Below are 22,413 nucleotides of genomic sequence, written 5' to 3' on the forward strand. Positions count from 1 at the left end.
ATTTCTTCCAGCGCACACATATTACTACTTTTTACTTCAAAGGTTTCTGCTTGGATACAGCAGGAATAGAAAATAGGTCACAGGAAAAGGGAAGACTCGTGGGCCATTTCCCCATTTCTGACTCCTGCGCAGTACGCCAATCCCCCACTCCCAGTCACCTGCGGAACCCGACGGCCTTGCGCGCGCGTTCTCGTTTTCTCGCGTGCGTACGGCGCTGTGCTCCTGCAGCCAATCAAATCGCGAGGTCGCCGCGGTCGTCGGGGTTCGCGCGCACGTCCTAGAGCGGAGTGGGGGTGGGGGCTATGGGTGAATGGACGAGTGAGCGGGGGCGGGCGCGGCGGCGCGAGTCGCATGAATGAGAGAAACGTGCCCCGCGCGAGACGTCGCGCGTACCCGGGACAGGGAGCCAATGGGAATGCTGGGAGGGCTAGATACCCGGCACTGAGGGCAACGGTCGCGCGCCGGCTCGAAGACAAGCGTCGCCGAGCGGGAGCGCGCGGAGCAGGGCGGGCGTGGAGCGTGCGGGGGCCGCGCGCTTCTCCTCAGAGGCCGGACGGCACTGCTGGGAGGCAGCAGCGACAACGACGGCGGCGGTGACGGGAACCGCGCCGGGGGTGAGTACCGGGGACACCGGCCCCTGCGGAACCGGAAGTGCGGGGCCAGTGATGTGGGAGGGGAGAGTGACCTCTAGGGAAGGGGGACCGATGAGGGGGAGGTGGTTTGAGGCCCCATTCCTTCTCCGGGCCGGGTCATCCAACTGCGGCGGGACCCGTGGGCCCCGAAAACTGACGACGAGTAGAGGCCTGGGATCCACGGCCACCCGTGCTCAAAACGGGTTAGTGTCCGGCCGCCCGGTCCTCGCTCGGGATCCCGGTCTCTTCGGGCACCTGGCGCCCAGCCGCCGCCCCTTCCGCCCCCGGCCCTGCGCCGCCCGGCTCTGCTGTCTCCCGCAGTTCTTCCCGCAGCCCCAGTGGGCCCTGCCGCCGCGGATTCCGTCTTATCGGTCTCAGCTCAACCCCATGCAGTGATTCTCCTTGCCCCAGCTCCGGGGTGGGGACTGGGTGCTGTTCGCCTTTTAGCTCCCTGCATTTCAGGTCCCTCGCCCCACTCTGTTGATACTTGTTTTGGCTCAAGCCTTATCCTGTTACCTGTTCTCTCCTATCCGTCCACTTCCTCACCCCCACCAGCCGGGTGCTCCATGCTTTTAGTACTTTATACTTTTTAACAAGTGGAGCTCGGATATATTTGCCAATATTTTACCAATAGGAATCTCTTTGTGGGACAGGGAGGTGCAAGATGTTTTACCCACTTGGCCGACTTAAAACACTGAAATGAGAAGTAAGAAAGTGACTTAAAGTTATGAAAGGAAGTGTAAGATCAGATATGTTATATTCTAGACCATTTTTCTGCCCTGGATTTTTCACTTCCTGCTCAGTGCCATCTTATCTAGGTTGATCTTGTATTCTCAGCCCTATTCTTTTATCCAAGTATATCCCTCTGTACTGTATCAAATCTCTTCAGAATGCTCATTATCACCCATTCGTTAAAACGCCACTAATGATTACAAGAAGTAGATATCGTGAACTTTGCTACCTCGGTATATAAGGATAACTTCTGCTTGACTTTTCAACCAATAATATATTGACATGTGGATTATTCCATGATACCTTGATTACTTTGTATTCAGATTTACTATATTGTTTATTACACCACTTTATTTCAACAAACAGTACTTGTGCTGTCAGTGGTACTGTCCATATCCATTCACTCCTTTAAGGAGATAATTGTAATAAACCTTTGTTAAAGCCTTCAAACCACATACTCTCTGGTTTGTTTTACAGATACACATTTCCATTCCATAGATTACTCTGTGCCCGACTACGTCATATACATGCTTGTACACCTTTCTCATACTGGTATGGATCCAGACTGCTGGCTCTGATGAACCATGCTCACCCTGCGGTCTTAGCTCTACTACGCATAGCACATCCCTCTGCTAAGACTTGGTGCGTCTTTATTATACCCAATAAATTCTTAAGCTATGTCTTGTCCCTTCTAATGTATACTTTCCAAACATCTCAGAGGCTGATCTCTTGTTTCTCAGTACTATACTCCCAAAATTGCATGGCCTTTTATACTCCTGCATTACTATGGCGGTATTAACCCATGTGACTTTTTTCCTGTCAGAAAATCTGTTCTGAAATAATAAATGGTGTCTAAAAGATTTCCTATGCTAGCTAAAATATAAGCAGTGCAATTTTCCATCTTCTCTAATCTTTGGGATTTTGAGGGGAAAGTTTAATAGTACTGTCTACAAACCAGATATTTGCTTCTCATTGTTAACAAAGTTACTTAGGCCTACATTTAGAAGGTTGGAATTTGATTCCTATAGGAAACCGAGAGTTAAATAGTCATAAAATTAGGGGCTAGAGAGGATTCGTCTTTTTTAGGACTTAAACAATTTCTCATAGTCTCTGGGTGTTCACTTTGTTGTAATATTGCTGTTTGGCCCTCTAAAACACTGTTTTTCAAAGAGAGACATGATGCATCTTGAAAGAAGGTGCCTTTGCCTTCCATGCCACAGGTAAGGGAGAGGAAGTGATAAATTACAGGGCACATTTGTGTTTCATTATCCAAACTTTCTCATATTTTGGATCCAGACTTTCTGGCTTTGGTATTAAGGGGAAATATTAGATCACTTGGGTGTGACAAAACTTTTATTTTTAAATTTTAACAAGTTTTAAATTTTAACAAGTAAAATGTTTGGTCTGCAGATTTCAAGTTGTCATCACTGGGCAGGTAGTGTGGATGAGAAAGAGGTAGAAAGGGTTTGTGTTGGCAAAGAGACATGTGAACTCTTGGGTTCTGAACTTGACTGCTCAAGTGATTCAGTAGAATGGCCTCAGGCGTTCTCTAGTCTTCAATTTTACAGAGTAGGATAAGGGACTGTGTCACCGATAATGTCAGTTAAGTACTTTGAGATTACTAGATGAAAAGCATCCTATAAAATCCAAGGTGCTGATGTTATTTTGCTACTACCAACAACAGAAATAATTGTTAACTCTTCATCATATCAGGGAAGGTGGGGCTCATTTGACTTTCTAATAGGCCAATATAGGAATAAAAAATTGTCGAATTGGGTAGAAAAGGACCAGCCCTTATGGTTGACTCAGTTTCTCATAGAAGGTATCTCACCTTTCAGTCCAAGAACATTTCTCAATGTCCTTTCATATGTTATTCCAGAAGACCAAAAATTCAGCTTCTGTGTCTTCAGGGTTATAACTGAAAAGCATAGAAGGATAAGAGAAAGAGAGACATACGCAGAAAGGAAATGAGACTCACTGTCCTAATTTTGAGGTTATTTTTTCTCTTTTCATTGTAGCAATAAATACTCTTCGTCCAAAGAGAAATCTCTTTTCTAGGGCTGCCCTTCACTGCTTTGCCCTTGTTTGTTTTTAGATTTTGATATTTGTCACTGACTCTCTGTGTCAGGTGAGATGGGCCCCTTTCAAGAACTAATTCTTTGATGACCTTACGCCAGGTAAAACCATGTTCTTCTCTGTCTTATATGAACAGCACTTAGAAGAGTGAAGGATTCTGGATCCATTGTCCTCCCAGTTCAGAGCTCCACATACACACACGTGAAGTGGAAAATAATCTTTATTTCAAAAGGCATTTTGTAACAGAGTGGCCTGTACAGTTTTAGCCTTGATATTGTTAAGAAATGCCGTGAAAGAATTTCTTTGATAAAGATATTTGTTTTGTTTTTTTCCAGGTGAGGCACTGTAACCCAGTTGAACTCTGCATCCCGACAGCCCAAGATTGAAGAAGAAAGATCAGAGACATTGACTAACTTGGACACAGGGACCTCTTTGGATTTGCTTTCATCCACAGTAACCTTTAAAAAGTACCATAGAGTGGAATTGGTTTCTTCATCTTATTTTGCTTATTGGGAAGAACATGGCTTCCGGGATTTTATGTTTCCCTTTAGTTTTGCATGAACTCTCTAGGAAACGGAGCCGTTAAAGGGTTTGGGACTAACAAGAAGAGATTTGAAGACATAGAAGCTTGCTGTCTCTCTCTGTTTTCCGTCCCCCTTCAAGGAAAAGGATTTACAACTCAGCCTTGTAACAGCTGCTGTCCAGCTTTAGCCGTCAAGAGAAAATAAATAAATTAAATCACCACTGCCAGACTACAAGGCCTGAAGTCAAGGTGTGGGAGTGGTGGCATTGAAAAAACTGCCTAAAAGGGACAAGGACTGTAGTAAAAACTGCTTCTCTTTAAAGCTGGAAAGGGGCCCCAGGTTCCTTCTTGGATTAAAATAGAAACACAGGGCACACCTCTCTTGGTGCAGCTCACATTTTGGAAGTGTGGTAGTCGTGGAGGTACTATAGTATCTCTTCAGAAGAATTTTTCCTTGCCCGAAGTGGTCTGCCCTCTCCTGATGGTCTCCCCTTCTTTCCTTTTGAAGGCTTATCTCCATCCATGAACTATTCCTTGATCTGTCTGACTGCCTATGTTCTCTACCTGCAGCCATTTGCATGTGTACAGCCTACTGTTTGTCTCCAGTTTTACAACTGTACAAATTGTTTCTTAATCTCTCCTTCTGCCTTGTTCTGGGGAGGTGGTTATTCATTATTTGGAGTCACCTTTCCCCCTCCCATGTGCTTTCCTTCATTTGAGACCTTTTGACTTTTGGTTTTATTTGGGAGGGGGAAGGGTGATAATTTAAAATTTTCTGTTTCCCTGGTGTCCTTCCGTGCTCTTGAATCTCCATTGTTGCCCTCATCCCATTTTCTTGTCTGTTCTGCCGCTGTGTGGGCCTGGGCTATGCGGCAGGGCAGATCTCCCATCAGAGCTCCAACATGCCCGCAGAGTCTGGAAAGAGATTCAAACCCAGCAAGTATGTTCCGGTCTCAGCAGCCGCCATCTTCTTAGTGGGAGCTACGACCCTCTTCTTTGCCTTTACGTGAGTTTTCTCCCAGTGGTGGCATTTGGGGGGGGGGGGGGGGCATTCCATGGGAGGTGAGCGGGTATTTTTTTCTCTTGAGTTTTGCTTTCAAAGCCAAGCGACTGGGTGTGCTTGATGTCTGATAGAGGTAAATCCAGATCTAAGAGACGTGGTAGAAAGAGTGAAGAAAAGCCTGTCTTTTCAGCCTTGTTACAGATTTTACTCCATTGAATCTTTTATCCTCCCCTGCCTCCCTTCCTTTGGAATCACAGATGTCCTCATATTTTCCTACCCAGCTCCATCATTAGATGATCCTGAACTAGGAAGGAAGTGGGAGGGAACCACCAGAGAGGCTTGAAGCAGCTCAAGCAATCAGTTCTCTGAGAGAAAAGAACTAGACTAGATGAAAGGTTTTTCAGATAGTCATTAATGGCTTTTCCCCTGGATAGCTGAAGGCTGGATTTTACATTGTGGAAATGGACGGTACTGGAGAATTTCAGAATTGATTTAGAAGACATACCAGAGAGACAGTTTTGGCTTTTAGTATTACCCAGGTGGTTTTCAATGTATTCTTAAGAGCTGAAGCCTGGAGAAGTGAAGGCCACTGGGAAAAGGCAAGTTTTATTTAGGAAGGGAGTCCTAGAAGACTTCCTTTATATTCCTTCCTGATGAAGGGAATGGCAGTAATTCTCCCATTCCCTGGTCCTGTTAGGAAAAACAGTTGATATTGAAAGGTTTCCCACTTAGGATATTCAGTCTTTGTTTGTCTGCTTGTTATTGGAGGAGGGTGGTTTATCCTTACCCCTTTCTTCAGTATTAGCCATTGATCACCTGGCAAGCATCTTTGCTGTTTACCTGTTTATAAATTAACATGTCTCAGGCTTCTGAGCTTGAAACTGTCGAGTCATTGAGTTGGTGTTCTAGATGTAGCTCTTGGAACAGTCAGAGCATGGTAGACTTTCTGGGAAGTTCACTTTGCTGTGTGTGGTTCAGGCTCAGACCTAATTGTGAGGTGCTGTTTAGAGGAATGGGAGGTTGCTGGGAAGAGGAAGAAAATGAAGTGGTAGGGAATGAAAGCAGTTTGGACTCACCGGAGGATGAACGAAGCAGGAATTGCTGGGCTGGGCGGTGGGGGTAGTTACTATTATGCGGAGAAACAGAACAGAAATTAAATCTGAGATAGGAAGGTAAAACCCCCCAAATTGAACTTCAGATGCAGAAAGAAATTCCAAAAAAAATGTGGGTCGTTTGGCTAAAAGAGTCAGCAAAATAATACCGATGTTTTCCATTTAGTTTTTTAAAAGGAAAAAGTCTGTTCCCTAAGGTATGCACCATCCTACCCCTCATGTCTCCCTCTGATGAGTAGAAGGTGTAGATCCCGTGGCCCCCAGCTCTCCCGCCCGAGCATACCTGCTGCTCCCTCAGACCTAGAGCAGCCGCTCTTCTCTGTCTTCTCTGTTCTTCATAATCATGGTATCTTGCTTAAATCCAACGTGTTCAGTGTTTGTCCTTCATGCATTGACTACTGATAAGGAGGAGTCTTCAGCTTCAGACTTCTGCTGGGAGGCTGGCTAGTCAGTAGAATCAACATTTTAACCATGGGACATTTGTATGGGATCTCAGTGTCCTTGTGGCAGTTGTGGAGGGATATGTACAAGACCATGCTGACACCCTTAGTCCTGCTTAATTGGCAAGGGTCTCTTTTTCCCTCACGTGGTAAAGCCTTTAGGAAGCTAGGAAATTCAGGGGACTGACTGGCTCAACTCATCTGTTCTTGAGATAGGGCAAGCAAAACGTTTGTTCCTAAGTTGCTAATCTGGAACCATTGAAGTGCTTGGCTGGTTATACCAGTTTCACCATAAAGAGTTGTTCTGACATAGGCATTTTCTCAACTGATAGTTGAAGCCATTTAACCTACTTTCCCATTCCCTGGTGCCAGAAAAGTAGGAAGAAGAATTCTGGAGCACAGTATTGACTCTGTTTGGAATTATTGCTTTTCATCCAGAGTTAGAATCCTTAAATCATAGTTTCCTTTGGCAGTTTTTTCAGGACCAGTTTCTGGGCTCTTTTTACCTCCCTAGGGTCTCCCTTGCCCACCTGTGGAGACATAAACACCCAATTTATCTTTATCACTCAGCTCTTGGTACTTCTGAAATTCTCATCTCTTCCTCTCGATCTGACCATAATAGTTCCTCTCCAAGCATGTATCTGAGCTGAGGTGCCACTCTTCTCCAGAACTGTTCCCCACCACCATGTTCTATGCCTTTTGAGGTTCAGTTCCTTGGAGAACCCCCAGTTTAAAATCATGTACAACCTAAAAACGAATTTATGATTTCAGATAGAGAGACAAGAGGAAGGCTGTCTTTGAACCAGGTCCTATTTGGGGCCCTAAATAAGTAACTACTCTGTCACCCTATTCACTAGGCTACGACTGTCTGTCATTATATTAGTATAAGCCTCAGGTGAGAATTACTTTGGGACCTAGAGGACTGGGAGAAGGAGGAAGAGTCTCTTTCAGCTGGCAAATATAATTAGTAGAGACATGGAGGCTTCAACCAATTAGAAACAATTTACCCAACATGTTTCTTTGTCAAATAGGGAAAGCTATGAGCAGAAATTCTCAGTTGGGCTTGGTCATCAAAAAATGGTCTGCTGCTGCAGAAAAGCTTGAATAAAACAGTTGAGGTCTTCCTCCTAAAAGCCTAATCCCCCTCATTCACTGAATTTGTCTAGTACCAAAACTAAGCAGGTGAGTTATCGGGGATCGTGTCTTAATTCTTTTCCCTTTTCACTATTTGGGAAGGAGAGTGTTTGCTAAAGTAACCCTCCCCCTCCCAATTAGGTTTTTTTTTTTTTAAGGAGGGGCACAGCTCACAGTGGCCCATGTGGGGATCGAACCCGCAACCTCGGTGTTATCAGCACCGTGCTCTAACCAGATGATCTACCAGGCCACCCCCCAGTTAGGTTCTAGACTCTGTGTTTAAGGTAACGTGCCTGGATCCTCATCGCTGCTTAGTCTCCTGTTTTGATTGGCAGGGGAGCAGGACGAGGTAAAAGGAACAAGCTCTCTCTGGGGGTCAGGAGACTGATTTTGGTGAAGCCTGGTAACCTTTGTGGACCTGTTTCTTCCTCAGATGATGAAGAAGTTGACCTAGAGCAGTTTATTTAAGCAACATGACCCTTTTTTCAAATGAGATCTGCTGTGGAACCCCAGTGTGTAAAACAGAAGAGTAGGACTGTGTGCTTCGAGTGAGGCTGCTGTGCAGAGGCTGGTGCACTTGGCAGCTCCTCTGCCTTCCTAGGGACCCTTGAGACCTTTTTAGGACTCCTGGCAGTACCATTTGAAATAAATCATTGAATTTTATCCTCTAAAGTCTCCTGGAGCTGCGAGTGAAGTCAGCCAGTGTCTCATTTTGTTTATTTCTAAAGTCAGTAGGGAGGGCATGAGGGGAGGGGAACCTGCCGCAGGTGATCCTCTGCGGGAAGGATAAAAGCCAGGGTTGTCCTGAGTGTCCCATGCAGGAGATTGCTTTCTTCCTTTCAGTTTCTGCCTCTGGCCCCTCCCAGCCCCGTGCTCCAGAGAGTTGGGCAACCTGAGTGACTCTCCCTCTGGTCCTTTTTCATGACTGCGGAGGTGCCAGCACCTGATTTGAGTGGGAGCAGCCTTGTGATTTAGGGCATTAATTGAGCAGTGATTGTTCCTTTGTCTTCCCACGTTGTTTTCTCATCCAGGAATATGTGTCCTATGTCTTGCACTGAGCTCCTTGAAAGTCTGGGTAACAGATACACCACAAATGAAGTGCTTTAAGAGAAACTTACCCACCTATACGGGAGAAGTTGTGTTCCCGTGGAGTCTTGAGGATCCCCACAGGCAGGAAGTCGGATATTCATTTCAGCCCTGCCTGTCCACCAGGAACACTAGGCGTATGCACTCCAGCTATGTGCGAGGCATGGGTGGAATGCACAGACCTGTTCTTCAGGAGCGCAGCCTATGTTCTGAGTGTTCTTGAATCTCCAGTACTTCAGATAGGGGAAGTGGAAAAGATGAAGGTGGAGCTGGAATGATAATTGATGATGATGGTAACAGTTAGTAATGTTTTTTCATGTGTATTCTAGCCAATGAATGCCCAGCATTAAGCCAGCTGGTTTAAAAAGAATTCCAGGATCTTTTCAGACATTGTCTCCTTCATTCTCATATCTGTATTGTGTAGCTGAAGTAACGAGCTTGGCCAGTTTCCTGTGGATTACCTAAGGCTAGGAGCAAAGCCTTGATTGAGCTAGGATTAAAATCCAAAACGCTTGACTCCTACTTGTGTTTCTTACCAGTAATTGAACCATTTTTTATAATGGGAAGTGTTAGAGAGAGCTCGGAAACAGATTTTCAGGACTGTGGGTATTGAAACCTACTCTTCCCGTTTTATTTGGCCTTGAAAATAGGAGTGCTGAATGGGTGGGCAGAAGAACCTGTTTCTGGGATGGTATGGGTCTGGGAGTTTCATCAGTGAGTCAGCCAGCTTTCTGGGCTACGGCCACTCCCTATGCTTTGGAGCTCTGTGATTATTGCTATAGGCTGAGGACGAGCCCCAACAACTCCTCTCCTCATTTCAGGCCTCATCTCCTTCCATCAAAGGCAACAGATTCAGACAGGCTACTTGGACTTGGGGTGGTCACCTAGGAATCTGGCAAAATACTATAGCAACAGCAGGTCTCTCCCCGGGCCAAGCAGAATGTGGGATATGGCAGGAACAGGCCTTGCTCATACACGCCTCCTTGGTGAGGTGTTCCTGCAGCTAGAGTGTTCAGGTCGGAAGCAGCCGGTCTCTGGTTTGAATCTAGCAGCCTGTGAAATTGAGTTACTTGCATCATTTCTAGATACTGCCACACTGGGGGCAGGCTTTATTTTGGCAACATGCTGAACTCGATTCTAGAATTTCATACTTCAACTGGGATGGATTGATAGCAAGAAGGTTGCAGGGGTAAAGTTCATTATCCAGGGGAAGGTGTTTGGCAGGATACCCAAGAAATTGTGTGATTTGCTTTGTTTGGAAATACAGAAAATGAAGAAAGAATGGGGTCAGAAAGACGGACAGCTGAGCCTGCAAGGGGGCTGATGTCTCATTCTCATTCACCTTAGTGTCCCTCAGGGACAGAGGTACCCTTATTTTTTTCAGATGCTCAAGAGGCCACAGTAACCACAGGGGCCAATTCTAGGAATGAGACTTTTAAATCATGGCACCTCAGTGTTCTAAGGATTTAATTTCTTTTTCCCTTCTAATTATCTTCCCAGGCTGTAGGAGTCAAGTGAGTCACCCTTTCTCTTCTTCCCCAGGCGGAAATTGAAGCGACAGCTAACTACTAGGGAGGGGCTCTGACCTGGATGACTGGTTTTCAGTTTCTTTCCCTCCCTCCTCAGGAACCAGCAGCAAGCTTTAGGTGGGGCTGTTGAAGGACTCTTCCTTATTTGTAGTTCATCCCCAAATCTGCCAAGCTAGGGGGACATCTTTTCTGAAACAAAGAACCCCCAGAGGAAGAGGCTTCCATGGGAGACTGATAGAATAAACCTAGAACTGTGACAGAAGGTCTGTTTGCCTTTGAAATCGGTGCCTTCACTCACTCTAGCTTCATTATTTTATCTCCCAGTTATGTACTGACCCATCAGGAGAAGCAAAGAGTTAATTGATATTTACTATCTAAAAACCCTAGCATATAATGAATATTTACTTAATTTTTTTTTAAATGAATGACTAAATGGAATTTGAATAAATAGATGGTGGTGGTCAAGACCTGTGAAATGCTTTGTGGCAATCAGTTTTGTCTCTTATCATTAGTTTGTTTATATCTCATTAGGGAGCTCAATTCCTGTGAACTGTCCTGAATCACTGTTCAGGGCTGTGCTTTTTGTTTTGAGAAGTCACCTCTCAACAGAATCCAGGACTGCTGTGGGTGAATTTTCCAGACTCATATGCTGTGTTGGTCTCCTGGCCCCTCCTTCCTTTCAATGAACTCTTCCTTCCTTCTGACTGGACTAGATAAAGGGGACAAAGACAGATGCTGTCCTAATTCTGGAGATTAAATTCTGAGCCACAAAGCAGATTAGGGTATTTAGCCACTGTCTTGTAATGGGACATTCTTTCTGAGCTGAGACGGGAGAGAGAGGGCAATTGATACTACAGACAAAGCAAGCCGCACATCTATATTCTGAAACGTCCAGCTCGCAGGACATCATCAGAGAAGGAAGAGCACTTGCAGCATTCCTACTAGACTCACATCCTGACAAAAGCTGAGCATAATCCGGGAGCAGGGCACTTTCTTTTGGCCAAAGAAAAGTTACCTAAAGCGTACCTCTGATTTGCATGCTATGGAATACTGGATTGTTTGGCCAGTTTCTTCTTCCTAAGGACGTAGGACTGCATTGCTCTGATAGTTTCTCTTTTTTTCTTCCCTGCTCTTCTGCTTCATTTGTAGACCCCAAAGGATATAGTTCTGTGTCTTGATACTGATCCTTATCTGGGTGTTGTGTTTTTCTCTTCCCCACCTTGAGAACTAGCCTCTAGTTGAATAAAACTCTCGGGACTATCTGACGCAGTGATGAAACTTTAGGCAGTTGAGAGTGGTTCAGAGCCAGAGGGAGCAGGAGCCAGAGGCTGGTGGTATCCCAGGCTTCGGGCCAGTGTGCAGGTCAGTGGGGCATGGCTGGGATCCAGAAGCCTTGGGCTGCTCCAGAGAAGGGAGCGTAGCTGGTGTCTGTTACACACTCAGCCCCTAGCTCCTGTGCCTGGTAAAAAGGAGACAAGAACAGATTCCAGAACGTGGCAGGACCACCAGGGAGGAAAGACTCTGAAGAACACAGACCTTAGTGCAAGGGGTTTCCGGATTTTTCAGAAGTAGACTCAAGAAATCCTGAGTATTGCGCTTTTATCTAAAAGGAGCATTTCCATGGGAAACTAGACCCATTTGTTGGAAAGGACAAAGATACTTTGAGCCAGCAACGGTGAAACTCACAAGATTTATATATAGCTTTGGGGGCTGAATCTTGAAAGATCTTTCTACGGTTGGTGTCCAAAGTGTGCGAGGTAGCCCCTCATTTTCTTTCTTATCTGTGCAGCTGTCCAGGACTAAGCATCTCTGTGTCACCTGCAGTGCCCATCTACAATGCGATTGTTTTTCTCTTTGTGCTGGCCAACTTCAGCATGGCCACCTTCATGGACCCAGGGATTTTCCCTCGAGGTAAGATTTCCCTTCCCTCTTGGAAGCTCCTTAGTGCCTTTGAAAAACAATGATTTTTAGACATACACATTTGGTCTTGGGAGTCTTGTGGTTTTGGGATACTTTTATAGTCTAATGGTGAAAAGCAGGTCAGGGTCTTCAGGAATATATGTCATAACTTCTAGTCATGTGATTTGACTTTGAGTCAACTATTTGATTTTCAGTTACCTGTTCAGCAGAAATATATTTTGAGCATAAAAGGATTGGACATTATTGGTAGGCACAGTAACATCCACGAAGAATTAGACAGTTATCACAGTGTGATGCAACCTGAAAGGGAGGCATGAACAGGGTTCTTTGAGACCACTGAAAGGAGTGCACTTACATTTGTCCAGATAAATTGAGGAAATGCAACCAAGTAGAGGATGGAGGGGAAGGGCATTCTGTGCAGAGGAAGGAGCATATGCAGAAGCTTGTAGCCATGAAATGCTGGACTCACTGGGATGGAAATAGCATGCATGCTGGGGCGAGAAGGGGCAAAAGATAAACCCAGAGCTCAATTGTGGGGGACTTTATATGCCAAATTAAATAGATTATATTTCTTCCTTTGGGCAGCAAGAGGTCTTTAATTAGGAATCACAGGATCAGATTTTATTTCACAAAAAATGATTCTTGTACGAATGTACAGATACTGTTTCTGAGGCTGTTGGAATAATGCAAACCGGATGAGGACTTGAATTCAAGGCTGGATTTACAGATTCTTCAGAAGTAGACTCCACAGGATTTTTCATCACCAGTTGCTTATTAGGGGATAGTGAGAGGGTAAAGAAGTTGTCTGGGGTAGTTCCAAGGTTCCTAACTTGGTAGATAAGTTGGATGCTAATTTTTATAAACCAGGATACGAGTTATAGGAATGTTGAACAGGTTTGGAGGGAAGACAGAGCATCTTAGACATGTTGAATTTGAGATACTTATGGGTCAGTTAGCTCGAGTTACCCAGTGAGCAATTGACACACTTGTAGTCCTCAGCCATGTGGTATTGGAAGCAACAGCAATACGATTATCTAGAGAAAGTAGAATGAGATTAGGAAACGACCAAGGTCAGACCTGACCTGACATTTTATAATACGGAACAGAGGAGAAGGAGGAGCCATCGAAGACTGGTTGAGCAAGAAAGGCTAGTAGGAGGAGAAACTGGACAAAGTAGAAACTAAGGAAAGTTCATGAAGTAGCTGATGGTTGGCAGTATGAGAAATTAGATCCAATAATATGGAATCTCAAAATTGCCCATTGTTAATTAAGAAATTAGTGATCTGAACAAGAACAGTTTTAATAGTGTGTATATATGTGTGTATGTGGGAGAGATAGTTAAATTACCAAAATTGTAATGATTTGGAAGACAATGAATGGGAAATGGGGAAGAAGAGTTAATGAGTCTTAAGATTATTCTTTCAAGGAGTGAAGCAGAGAAGACAGAAGATGGAATATCTCACAGGAGAGGGAGGATTTTTTTTTAATGACATAGAAGTCATGCTGGTAGCCTGAGGAGATGGTACCAGAGAAGAGAGAGAAGCTGAAATGGGAGAAGGGGGTCATTGAAGAGTGACCTAGAGGAAGGAGCTGCTTCCCCGTGCATGTGGGAAGGGCGATGCTTACAGAGGAGGCTGTTTCTGGGATAGGAGGTGAGAGTGAAAACCGTCACTGGTGGAATAAGAGGTAGAAAGAGAAATGGATGGAGGTTGTTGCTGATGACATCTGATTTTTCTCTCAAATGTGAAGCTGTCTTGTAAGAATGAGACAGGTGGAATTGGGATAGCAACTTTGGTGAGATGAGGTTTTTCTGAAATTCATTGTGCTCAAAAGCCTGTGTCACTGCACTTCATTTGTGACTTGTCTTTCAAAGATTAGGTGAATGAAAGGGAACTTTGAGTCTCTGAAGACAAGGGCTGTTTTAATGAGCCTTTAGTGTTCTTTTAGCAAATATTTATCTATGTGGAAGGCATTATGGTAATCTGGGATGATTTGTTTTTAAAAGGTCCTTGCTTTCAAATAGCTTGGTCTAGAAGGGAAGATGGGGAAAGCATTTATATATGAATAAGTACACTGTGTGATAAGAGAGTAATCAAAGAACTATGTAATACTTTAAGAAGAAAAAGAGCTCATTTCTGGTAGATGATGGTGTGGAAGGATCAGAAATTTCAAAATAAGTAGCATTTAATTTTTTTTCCTTTAAAAGAAAATTTTTTTTAAGAAAAGTAAAGATTTTAATAAATAGTGAATGTTTATTATGTAGAAACTATAAATAAATATCACCTGTAATGTCACATTCCAAAGATAACTACTGTTTATATTTTCTTCTAGTATTTTGAAGACATACATACAATATAATATATAGATGTGTGTATTTTATCTCTATTCTCAAGATGGGATCTTTTTTGTTTGTATAGTTCTTTACCTTGCATTTTTTCACTTATTTATATTATAAGCATTTCCTCAAGTTAGTAAAATTGGAGAACTCAATTTTCAACCCCTACACCATAACTTACCTAATTAGTTTTCCTTCCCACGTGTATTTTTTTCTAGATTAATAATAAAAAATAACAATTGCACACAGTAGATGAGAAGGAAAATAAAATCCTTTAAGTTTTGAAGTGGGCTGGTGGGTTTGGATAGCTAAGAATTGAAAGGGCATTCAGATACAGAGAAATGTCTCAAGCCAAGAAACAATACCAAACTATACACATATAGGGAATTAATAGAGTGGGGGAAAGTCTTTTGGGCAAAGGCCTTGGCCATAGCTAAAAAGGTTGACATTTGGTCCTCTCTGGGATTACTGTAGTTCAGTCATGAATTTGTAGATATTGAACTATTATGCAAACTCATTGTAAATGTGTGCTTTGGTCTGTAAATTATTTCTTTTAAAACAATCATAATATATGTACAGCAAGAATATCAGCGTACCCATAGCAGAGCCACCTCTGAGTTGTGTTCTTGTGAACCTCATTTCCCAATGCAAAATAAACTGCTTCCTCATCTGTGCTGCCATAGTCGTATAGAGAGCTGATCTCACAGTATTAGAGTTACTAGTTCCTAGCCTCTCTCCCCCATTAGTCTGAATTCCTCGAAGGCAGAGGCCATATCTTAAATAGCACTGCATTCCAAGTGCTAAGTACATTCTGGCACAGTTGTTTTTTAATTGACTTTTCCTCTCTGCAGCTGAGGAGGATGAAGATAAGGAAGATGACTTCCGAGCTCCCCTTTACAAAACAGTGGAGATCAAGGGCATCCAGGTGCGCATGAAATGGTGTGCCACCTGCCGCTTCTATCGTCCTCCTCGGTGTTCCCACTGCAGCGTCTGCGACAATTGTGTGGAGGTAAGAACCCTGAGAGAGGTGAGACTTGATGCTTAACCCAGGTGATCTTCTTCATTCCCACAGAGTAAGGATTGAATCCCATAGAGTAAGAATTGAATCCAGTGGATTCCTGGCCTTGGGTGAAACAGTCTTGGCTAACTACCTGGGCTGTGTGCTCTGGCTATGTCCAAAAGTGTTAGCGGTGACATACACATGAGAGGTAGAGCATAAATATTCTGCTGTTACAGGAGGGACCTCATGTGGCCATAGGCTTGCTCAACACCAAGATTCATAGTTCCAGCCTTCCTTCCCTTGGCTCATCTTCTGCTTATTTGTCCTGGCTTTGTGTTACCTCTTGCTTCCACTGCATCATGCTGTTGCATTCAAATTTTACACCTGTATTTCTTTTCCTGCCTGTCCTTTTGCATCTCTTGATTTTATTTGTAACTCTTTTCCCCCACAACTTTTACTTAGCTATAAGCAGTTGCCTGTCAGATTTTCCTTTGAAGCCTCTTTTCTTGTGAATCTTGATGTTTTTACAAAGTCTCTGACATTCGTCCCTTTCAGGGTTTCTTGGTCACATGGGATAAACTTTGAGAAGCGGCCTTGGCCTTTGATCATCAATCTCTGGAAGGTCTTCCTTACAGATTGATAGAGCAAGATCAACTACTTTTTCTTTCTTCCTTATCTACCTTCTGAAGGGCGCAGCTCACAGTGGCCCATGCGAGGATCGAACCGGCAACTTGGGTGCTACCAGCACCACGCTCTACCCAACTGAGCCAACCGGCCACCCCAAGATGAACTGCTTTTTAATTTTGCAACTAAATGATGAACGTGATCACAGATTACTGAACATAACATTTAAGTTCTGCTCTTTGTTCCTCTTCTTGACCGAAGTGATCTAGCGCTATGGTCCAAGGATGCCTCTAAGTCTGTCTCTTTTTGCCCCTAGGAATTTGATCATCACTGCCCCTGGGTGAACAACTGTATTGGTCGCCGAAACTACCGTTATTTCTTCCTCTTCCTCCTTTCCCTGACAGCGCACATTATGGGTGTGTTTGGCTTTGGCCTCCTTTACGTTCTCTGTCACATGGAGGAACTCTCAGGGGTCCGCACGGCTGTCACGTATCCTTCAAGGCCCGTGGGTTGCATGATTGGGAGGGGGAAGAGTGAGGAAGTTTGAATGCTGTGGTGGTAGTGAGGCTCAAGGAAGATGGCCACAGCATGGGCTGGGGAAGGTGAGATCGTGCTGCTCTGTTCTCCTTGACTGTTTGGCTTCAGAATGGCAGTGATGTGTGTGGCTGGCTTATTCTTCATCCCTGTAGCTGGCCTCACGGGATTTCACGTGGTGCTGGTGGCTAGGGGACGCACAACCAATGAACAGGTACGGGAAGAAGTGACGGGAGACCCATGTGGAATAGGCAGGGCATGTGTCAGGTAGCCCTCTGAGTAGTGTGTGGCATAGTGCTTCCATGAATGGATGCTTCATGAATAGTTTTTATGAGGAAAGCCCAAGTTCCTCCTGTAAGCATGAGAGCAGAGGCCATTTCTTAGTTAACAAACATTTACAGAATCCCTTCTATATACTGCACAGTTTGGGCTCTGGGCTTGTAAAACATTTAATAAAAGACCTGGGTCAGCTTATAGTGCTGCTTAAAGGAAAACAGTTATTTTTATACATAAAATAATAGATAACCTTACTTGTTTGCTCTTATGAGTATTAGCTTTCAAGAGCTCTTTATCCCATTTTACATGAGGAAACTCGTGTCTAGGGTGAGACAGCTACCATGAGTTAGACCTAGGACTTGAACTGAGGACCCTGACTCTAGAATTCCCATTCTTAGCCTCTGTAGGATAAGCTGCTTGGTGTCAGGATTGTGTTTCACTCATTTTTGTTTCTCTAAGGTAGTGGGTGCACAGTAATTTCTCATTGATGTTTTGGCCTTTGGAGGTCAGGATCCCATCGTCTCACTGATTGGACCTTTTCTTTCCCTCCAGGTTACGGGTAAATTCCGGGGAGGTGTGAACCCCTTCACCAATGGCTGCTGTAACAATGTCAGCCGTGTACTCTGCAGTTCCCCAGCACCCAGGTACATCTACCCTTTCGGTCTAGGGTTCACCCTTGGTCAAAACTTTTGTCATCTTTGGGCTTTTTCTGGTATGGGGAGGTCTGGTGGGAGACGGCCTTTAGGAAGGATTCTCTTAGAATGGGAAGTACCTGCAAGAGAGAGACATGCCATCCTTCAGTGGACCCCGTGAGTTCAGTTGATGTGCCAGGTATTATGGTTCTATCCTCTGAGAGTTGAGGGTGAGATTTACTCCCGAGTGCCTTGAGCTAGGCATCTGCCCAGAGGCCTTGCTTTGCTGCAGTTCTTCATGGAATCAAAGAAATCAGTTCAGTGCTAACCTTTTCACTGGCCTTGTAGGACTGTTTCTTGTGTAAAATGCTTTACACAAGGTAGGCAACCGATAAATACAGAGGAATGAATCAATGAAAGCCCTCTTATTCTTGACACTCAGGTATTTGGGGAGACCAAAGAAAGAGAAGACAATTGTAATTAGACCTCCCTTCCTTCGACCAGAAGTGTCAGATGGGCAGATAACTGTGAAAATCATGGACAATGGCATCCAGGGAGAGCTGAGGAGAAGTAAGGTGAGAAATTTAGGGGAGGAAAGCTAGGTAACTTGGGGACCCTCACTCATGGCAAAGAGATGGAAACTTGCTTTTAGTTTCATCTCTTTTAGTACTTACCACTTTCTAATTTGTGTTAAAATTACTAAATACATATCTTTTCTCCATTAGATTGTAAATTTATTGACATTAGACATTGGGTCCATTCATTTCCATGTCTTCATAGGACTTAACATAGCAGCTTGCAGATGGTAGGAGCTCAACAAATAATTGCGGTGAAAATGAACAAAATGACAGGAGTAACCCTTGTTGAAAAGTTTTCTTTATCCAGTACCATCCCCAAACTGACTCTTGTCCTTTGTCTTCCAGCCCCAGTTTAGAAATACATGATAATTGACTCCCCAACACCCACGTATACCAGTTTAATACTTTGAGTTGCCCTAATGCCCAGTTCTCCAAATCTGATTCTCCCTCCTTTATCCAGTCTAAGGGAAGCTTGGAGATCACAGAGAGCCAGTCTGCAGATGCTGAACCTCCACCTCCTCCCAAGCCGGACCTGAGCCGTTACACGGGGCTAAGAACACACCTCAGCCTAGCTAATGAGGGTAAGTGCAGCGGCAGGAGTGAGAAGGTGACTAAACCGTGGAGTGGACAGGCAGGCCAGGGCTGGGAGATAATACTTGTGTTGTGGCTGAGAACACCCAACAGGTGCTCCTTGAGCAACACTTCTTTGGTCAACTGGAGAAGGGGGATGCACTTAGCTATTGGACGTTTGTTGGGGGACTGCCAGCTCTGGACAGAGCAGAGAGACCTGTTTGGTGCCTTCTCTCACTGTGAGTTCTGGGCTAGTATGAGTCTTCAGTATTGATTTCAGCAAAATCATGTTCCCAGGACGTTCCCTGTGCTGGCTATGTGGACTCCTACCTTGTTCTCCCATGTACTCTAGGGAACTGTAGCCAGGCTGAGAGAGCAGCTTGTAAAGTGGTGGCCCCTGGGCCTTTTTCCTGCAGATAGCAGCCTCTTGGGCAAGGACAGCCCGCCCACACCTACCATGTACAAGTATCGGCCAGGCTACAGTAGCAGCAGCACATCAGCCGCCATGCCTCATTCTTCCAGCGCCAAGGTACTGCATTCTCTAAGAAGTAGGTCGTAATGTATGCCAACTGCTGTGGGGAAAGGAGATTGGGAGAAGGGAAGGAAGAGGCAGAGGGAAGAAAAGAAAACCAGACGCATGTTACTAAGTGTTCGTGTTAGTGGGACTAAACTTCCTTGATAGAGTTACTTCATCAAAGGGGGTGATGTGGCATAATAGAAAAAAGCACTGATGGCAGTGTCATACCTGACTTAAAAACCCATCGCGGGCAAGTTACTTAACCTCTCTAAGCCTTATTTTGTGCATCTTAAAATGAGATCATTTGTTCCAACTCAGATTTGCTTTAGGGGCTAAGTAAGATAACACACGTAATGTTGTAGACATACTGTGGCACAGAGCAGACAGTTTTTCACTGATGCCTTGGGCTCTGGGACCTGGCGTCTGTACACAAGGAGGAGCACTAAGAACCTGCTTTACTTTCTTCCCCAGTTGAGTCGTGGTGACAGCTTGAAGGAACCAACCTCAATTGCAGAGAGCAGCCGCCATCCCAGCTACCGCTCAGAGCCCAGCTTGGAACCAGAGAGCTTCCGTTCTCCCACCTTTGGCAAAAGCTTTCACTTTGATCCACTGTCCAGTGGCTCACGCTCCTCCAGTCTCAAGTCAGCCCAGGGCACAGGCTTTGAGCTGGGCCAACTGCAGTCCATTCGTTCAGAGGGTACAACCTCCACCTCCTATAAGAGCCTGGCCAACCAGACACGCAATGGAAGTCTATCTTATGACAGCCTGCTCACTCCTTCAGACAGCCCTGATTTCGAGTCAGTGCAGGCAGGGCCTGAGCCAGACCCGCCTTTAGGCTACACCTCTCCCTTCCTATCAGCCCGGCTGGCCCAGCAACGGGAAGCCGACAGGCACCCACATTTGGTGCCAACCGGCCCAACACACCGAGAGCCCTCACCGGTCCGGTACGACAATCTGTCGCGCCATATTGTGGCCTCCCTCCAGGAACGAGAGAAGCTGCTCCGCCAGTCACCCCCACTCCCAGGCCGTGAGGAAGAACCAGGCTTGGGGGACTCAGGCATTCAGTCAACACCAGGCTCAGGCCATGCCCCTCGTACTAGTTCCTCTTCAGATGATTCGAAGAGATCACCCTTGGGCAAGACTCCACTGGGACGCCCAGCTGCCCCCCGTTTTGGCAAGCCAGATGGGCTAAGGGGCCGGGGACTAGGTTCCCCTGAAGCAGGCCCAACTGCCCCATATCTGGGCAGATCTATGTCTTACAGCAGCCAAAAAGCCCCAGCTGGTGTCTCTGAGACGGAGGAAGTGGCCTTGCAGCCGTTACTGACACCCAAGTAAGTATTAGTCCATCCTGGCCCTCAGCAGACTTGAAATTAGCAGACCGCCCTGCAGAAGGCGTTAGGGCTACACTTGTTCATTCTAGTGTAGAGGGACCCAGGGTTATCCTGCGTGTAGGGAGCTCTTCATTTTCATTCTCACTCCAGCTGCCTGTTAAGGGATACTTTAAATACTTTTTTCTTAGTCCTGTCTTCTTAAAAAGTGATTCATTTGTCTGAGAGTAAGTATGCAAGATATCTGCTATTGGAGAGAAGGAATAAATAGGGGAGCTAGGGAATCAGGGTTGTTTTAAGCAGGGCAATAAAGCAAAAGGGAATGTTTGGGTGAAAAAGTGTATGTGTAGAAAAGTATATCATTTTATTCTCTGAACATTTAAAACTATCTCCCATTTCTGTTTTATGTCCCATTTCCTGACATTCTCTTCTTTTCTTCCCAGAGATGAAGTACAGCTCAAGACCGCCTACAGCAAATCCAACGGGCAGCCCAAGAGTCTAGGCTCAGCATCCCCTGGCCCAGGCCAGCCACCTCTGAGTAGCCCCACAAGGGGAGGAGTCAAGAAGGTGTCAGGGGTGGGTGGCACCACCTATGAGATTTCGGTGTGAGCCCTTGGCACCTCCCCTCCCCTGCACCTCTGCGCCTACACCAAAGGGCCCCAGGTGGCCACCTTCCTTTCCTTAAGGGGCTCCCCTCCCCTGCATGGACATTTTTTAAACCACCGATTCCAAGAGGATGAGGAGCGTTTTATAAAATGCAACGGGGTTGGGGAGTTGGAGAGTTGGGGCCCTGAGACTGGGGTAGCAATCTTTACCTTTACCGTATAAGACCTTCCCTTCCTTGACCCCTGGACCAGACTCAGTGGACATTTGTGCAATTGCTCGCCCTGGAGGGAACCAGATCATTTTTAAACCAGAAATAATTTTTTTTATTATTGTTACGGATTCTATTTTTTTCCTCTTCTGCGTTACCAGGTGTGTGTGTACATATATATATATATTATAAATATCAAAGAAATTATATATCTATCCTGGGATGGGAAAATGAGGGAGGGATATGTTTAAGGAGGGGAATCTTACTCTTCCCATTCCTCAGACCAGCAGGAAAAGAGGGGATACAAGTCTTCCTTTTCCCTAGAGTTCCCTCTCTCGTCCCAGTTACCAACTAAGGAAATAGCACCCCCTGTTGCTGGTGCTAAGTGATCAGGAAAGAAACTGGGGAGAGGCGAGTCTGGGGTCTTGGTCAGAAGAGCGAGAACCTGGAGAGGAGAGTTAGTTTTCTAGGCTCACTGGCACTTAGTTTCCCCAGGAAAGGGGTCACAGCCCCATGACTTTGGTGGCGGTGGGGAGATCAGGAAAAGAGCTTGGCCAAGCTCCAGAAACAATATTAGATAATCCCCCCTTCTTGGGGGAGAGGGATTAGGATTAGGGTGGGCTTCTTCAACTAGCCCCTCAAAACCTTCCCCCATCTCACACAGTTAACATTTTTAAATCCAAGGCTGGGAGAGAAGAATCCAAAAAGCAATATTTTTCATCACATGCCAAAAACGGGGATAGAGAGGAGTGGCAGGCCTAGGCCCCTCTGAGTGTCCCTTGGGGGTTCCCCTCAGCCCACCTCAATATGGTGCTGGGTAGAGGGGATACCTGGGTTCTAACCTCTAAATAGGGGAGACCCCAGCCTCTTGATAGAGGCCCTTTTATTTTTTATTCTGATTAGCCATTTTAAACCAACAAGGAATAAAAAGATATCCTGATCTAACCAGCTCCCCCTGACTTGCGTTATTTTATCTGGTTAAGACAGGGTAAGTGATCCCTGGTGAGAAGTTACAAAG

General features: G+C 45.2%; 1 protein-coding gene across 2 annotated transcripts; it reads left to right on the forward strand.

The window, feature by feature from the left end:
* The first annotated feature begins 307 nt into the window (after positions 1-307).
* ZDHHC5 (zDHHC palmitoyltransferase 5) lies at positions 308-22,340 on the forward strand. 2 transcript variants are annotated; one of them, XM_019715382.2, is made up of 12 exons: positions 308-614; positions 3,776-4,969; positions 12,057-12,178; positions 15,374-15,531; positions 16,463-16,635; positions 16,792-16,894; positions 17,509-17,600; positions 18,031-18,163; positions 18,627-18,747; positions 19,153-19,265; positions 19,725-20,584; positions 21,025-22,340. In XM_019715382.2, the coding sequence occupies exons 2-12, from the start codon at positions 4,866-4,868 to the stop codon at positions 21,188-21,190; spliced, it is 2,145 nt and encodes a 714-aa protein (XP_019570941.1). In that variant the 5' UTR covers positions 308-614; positions 3,776-4,865; the 3' UTR covers positions 21,191-22,340. The 2 variants fall into 2 exon arrangements, with proteins under 2 accessions (XP_019570941.1, XP_019570942.1); XM_019715383.2 differs by lacking the exon at positions 308-614 and adding an exon at positions 718-835.
* The last annotated feature ends 73 nt before the right edge of the window (positions 22,341-22,413 follow it).

Source organism: Rhinolophus sinicus, linkage group LG06 (genome assembly GCF_036562045.2).
Source record: "Rhinolophus sinicus isolate RSC01 linkage group LG06, ASM3656204v1, whole genome shotgun sequence".
Taxonomy (NCBI): domain Eukaryota; kingdom Metazoa; phylum Chordata; class Mammalia; order Chiroptera; family Rhinolophidae; genus Rhinolophus; species Rhinolophus sinicus.

Bases quoted from the DNA above. Each gene is read 5' to 3' on its own strand.
- ZDHHC5 (XM_019715382.2), top strand. From the start codon at position 4,866: ATGCCCGCAGAGTCTGGAAAGAGATTCAAACCCAGCAAGTATGTTCCG. The intron at 16,636-16,791 runs GTATCCTTCAAG...GTTTGGCTTCAG, and splicing joins GGGGTCCGCACGGCTGTCAC to AATGGCAGTGATGTGTGTGG. The intron at 18,748-19,152 runs GTAAGTGCAGCG...TTTTTCCTGCAG, and splicing joins CCTCAGCCTAGCTAATGAGG to ATAGCAGCCTCTTGGGCAAG.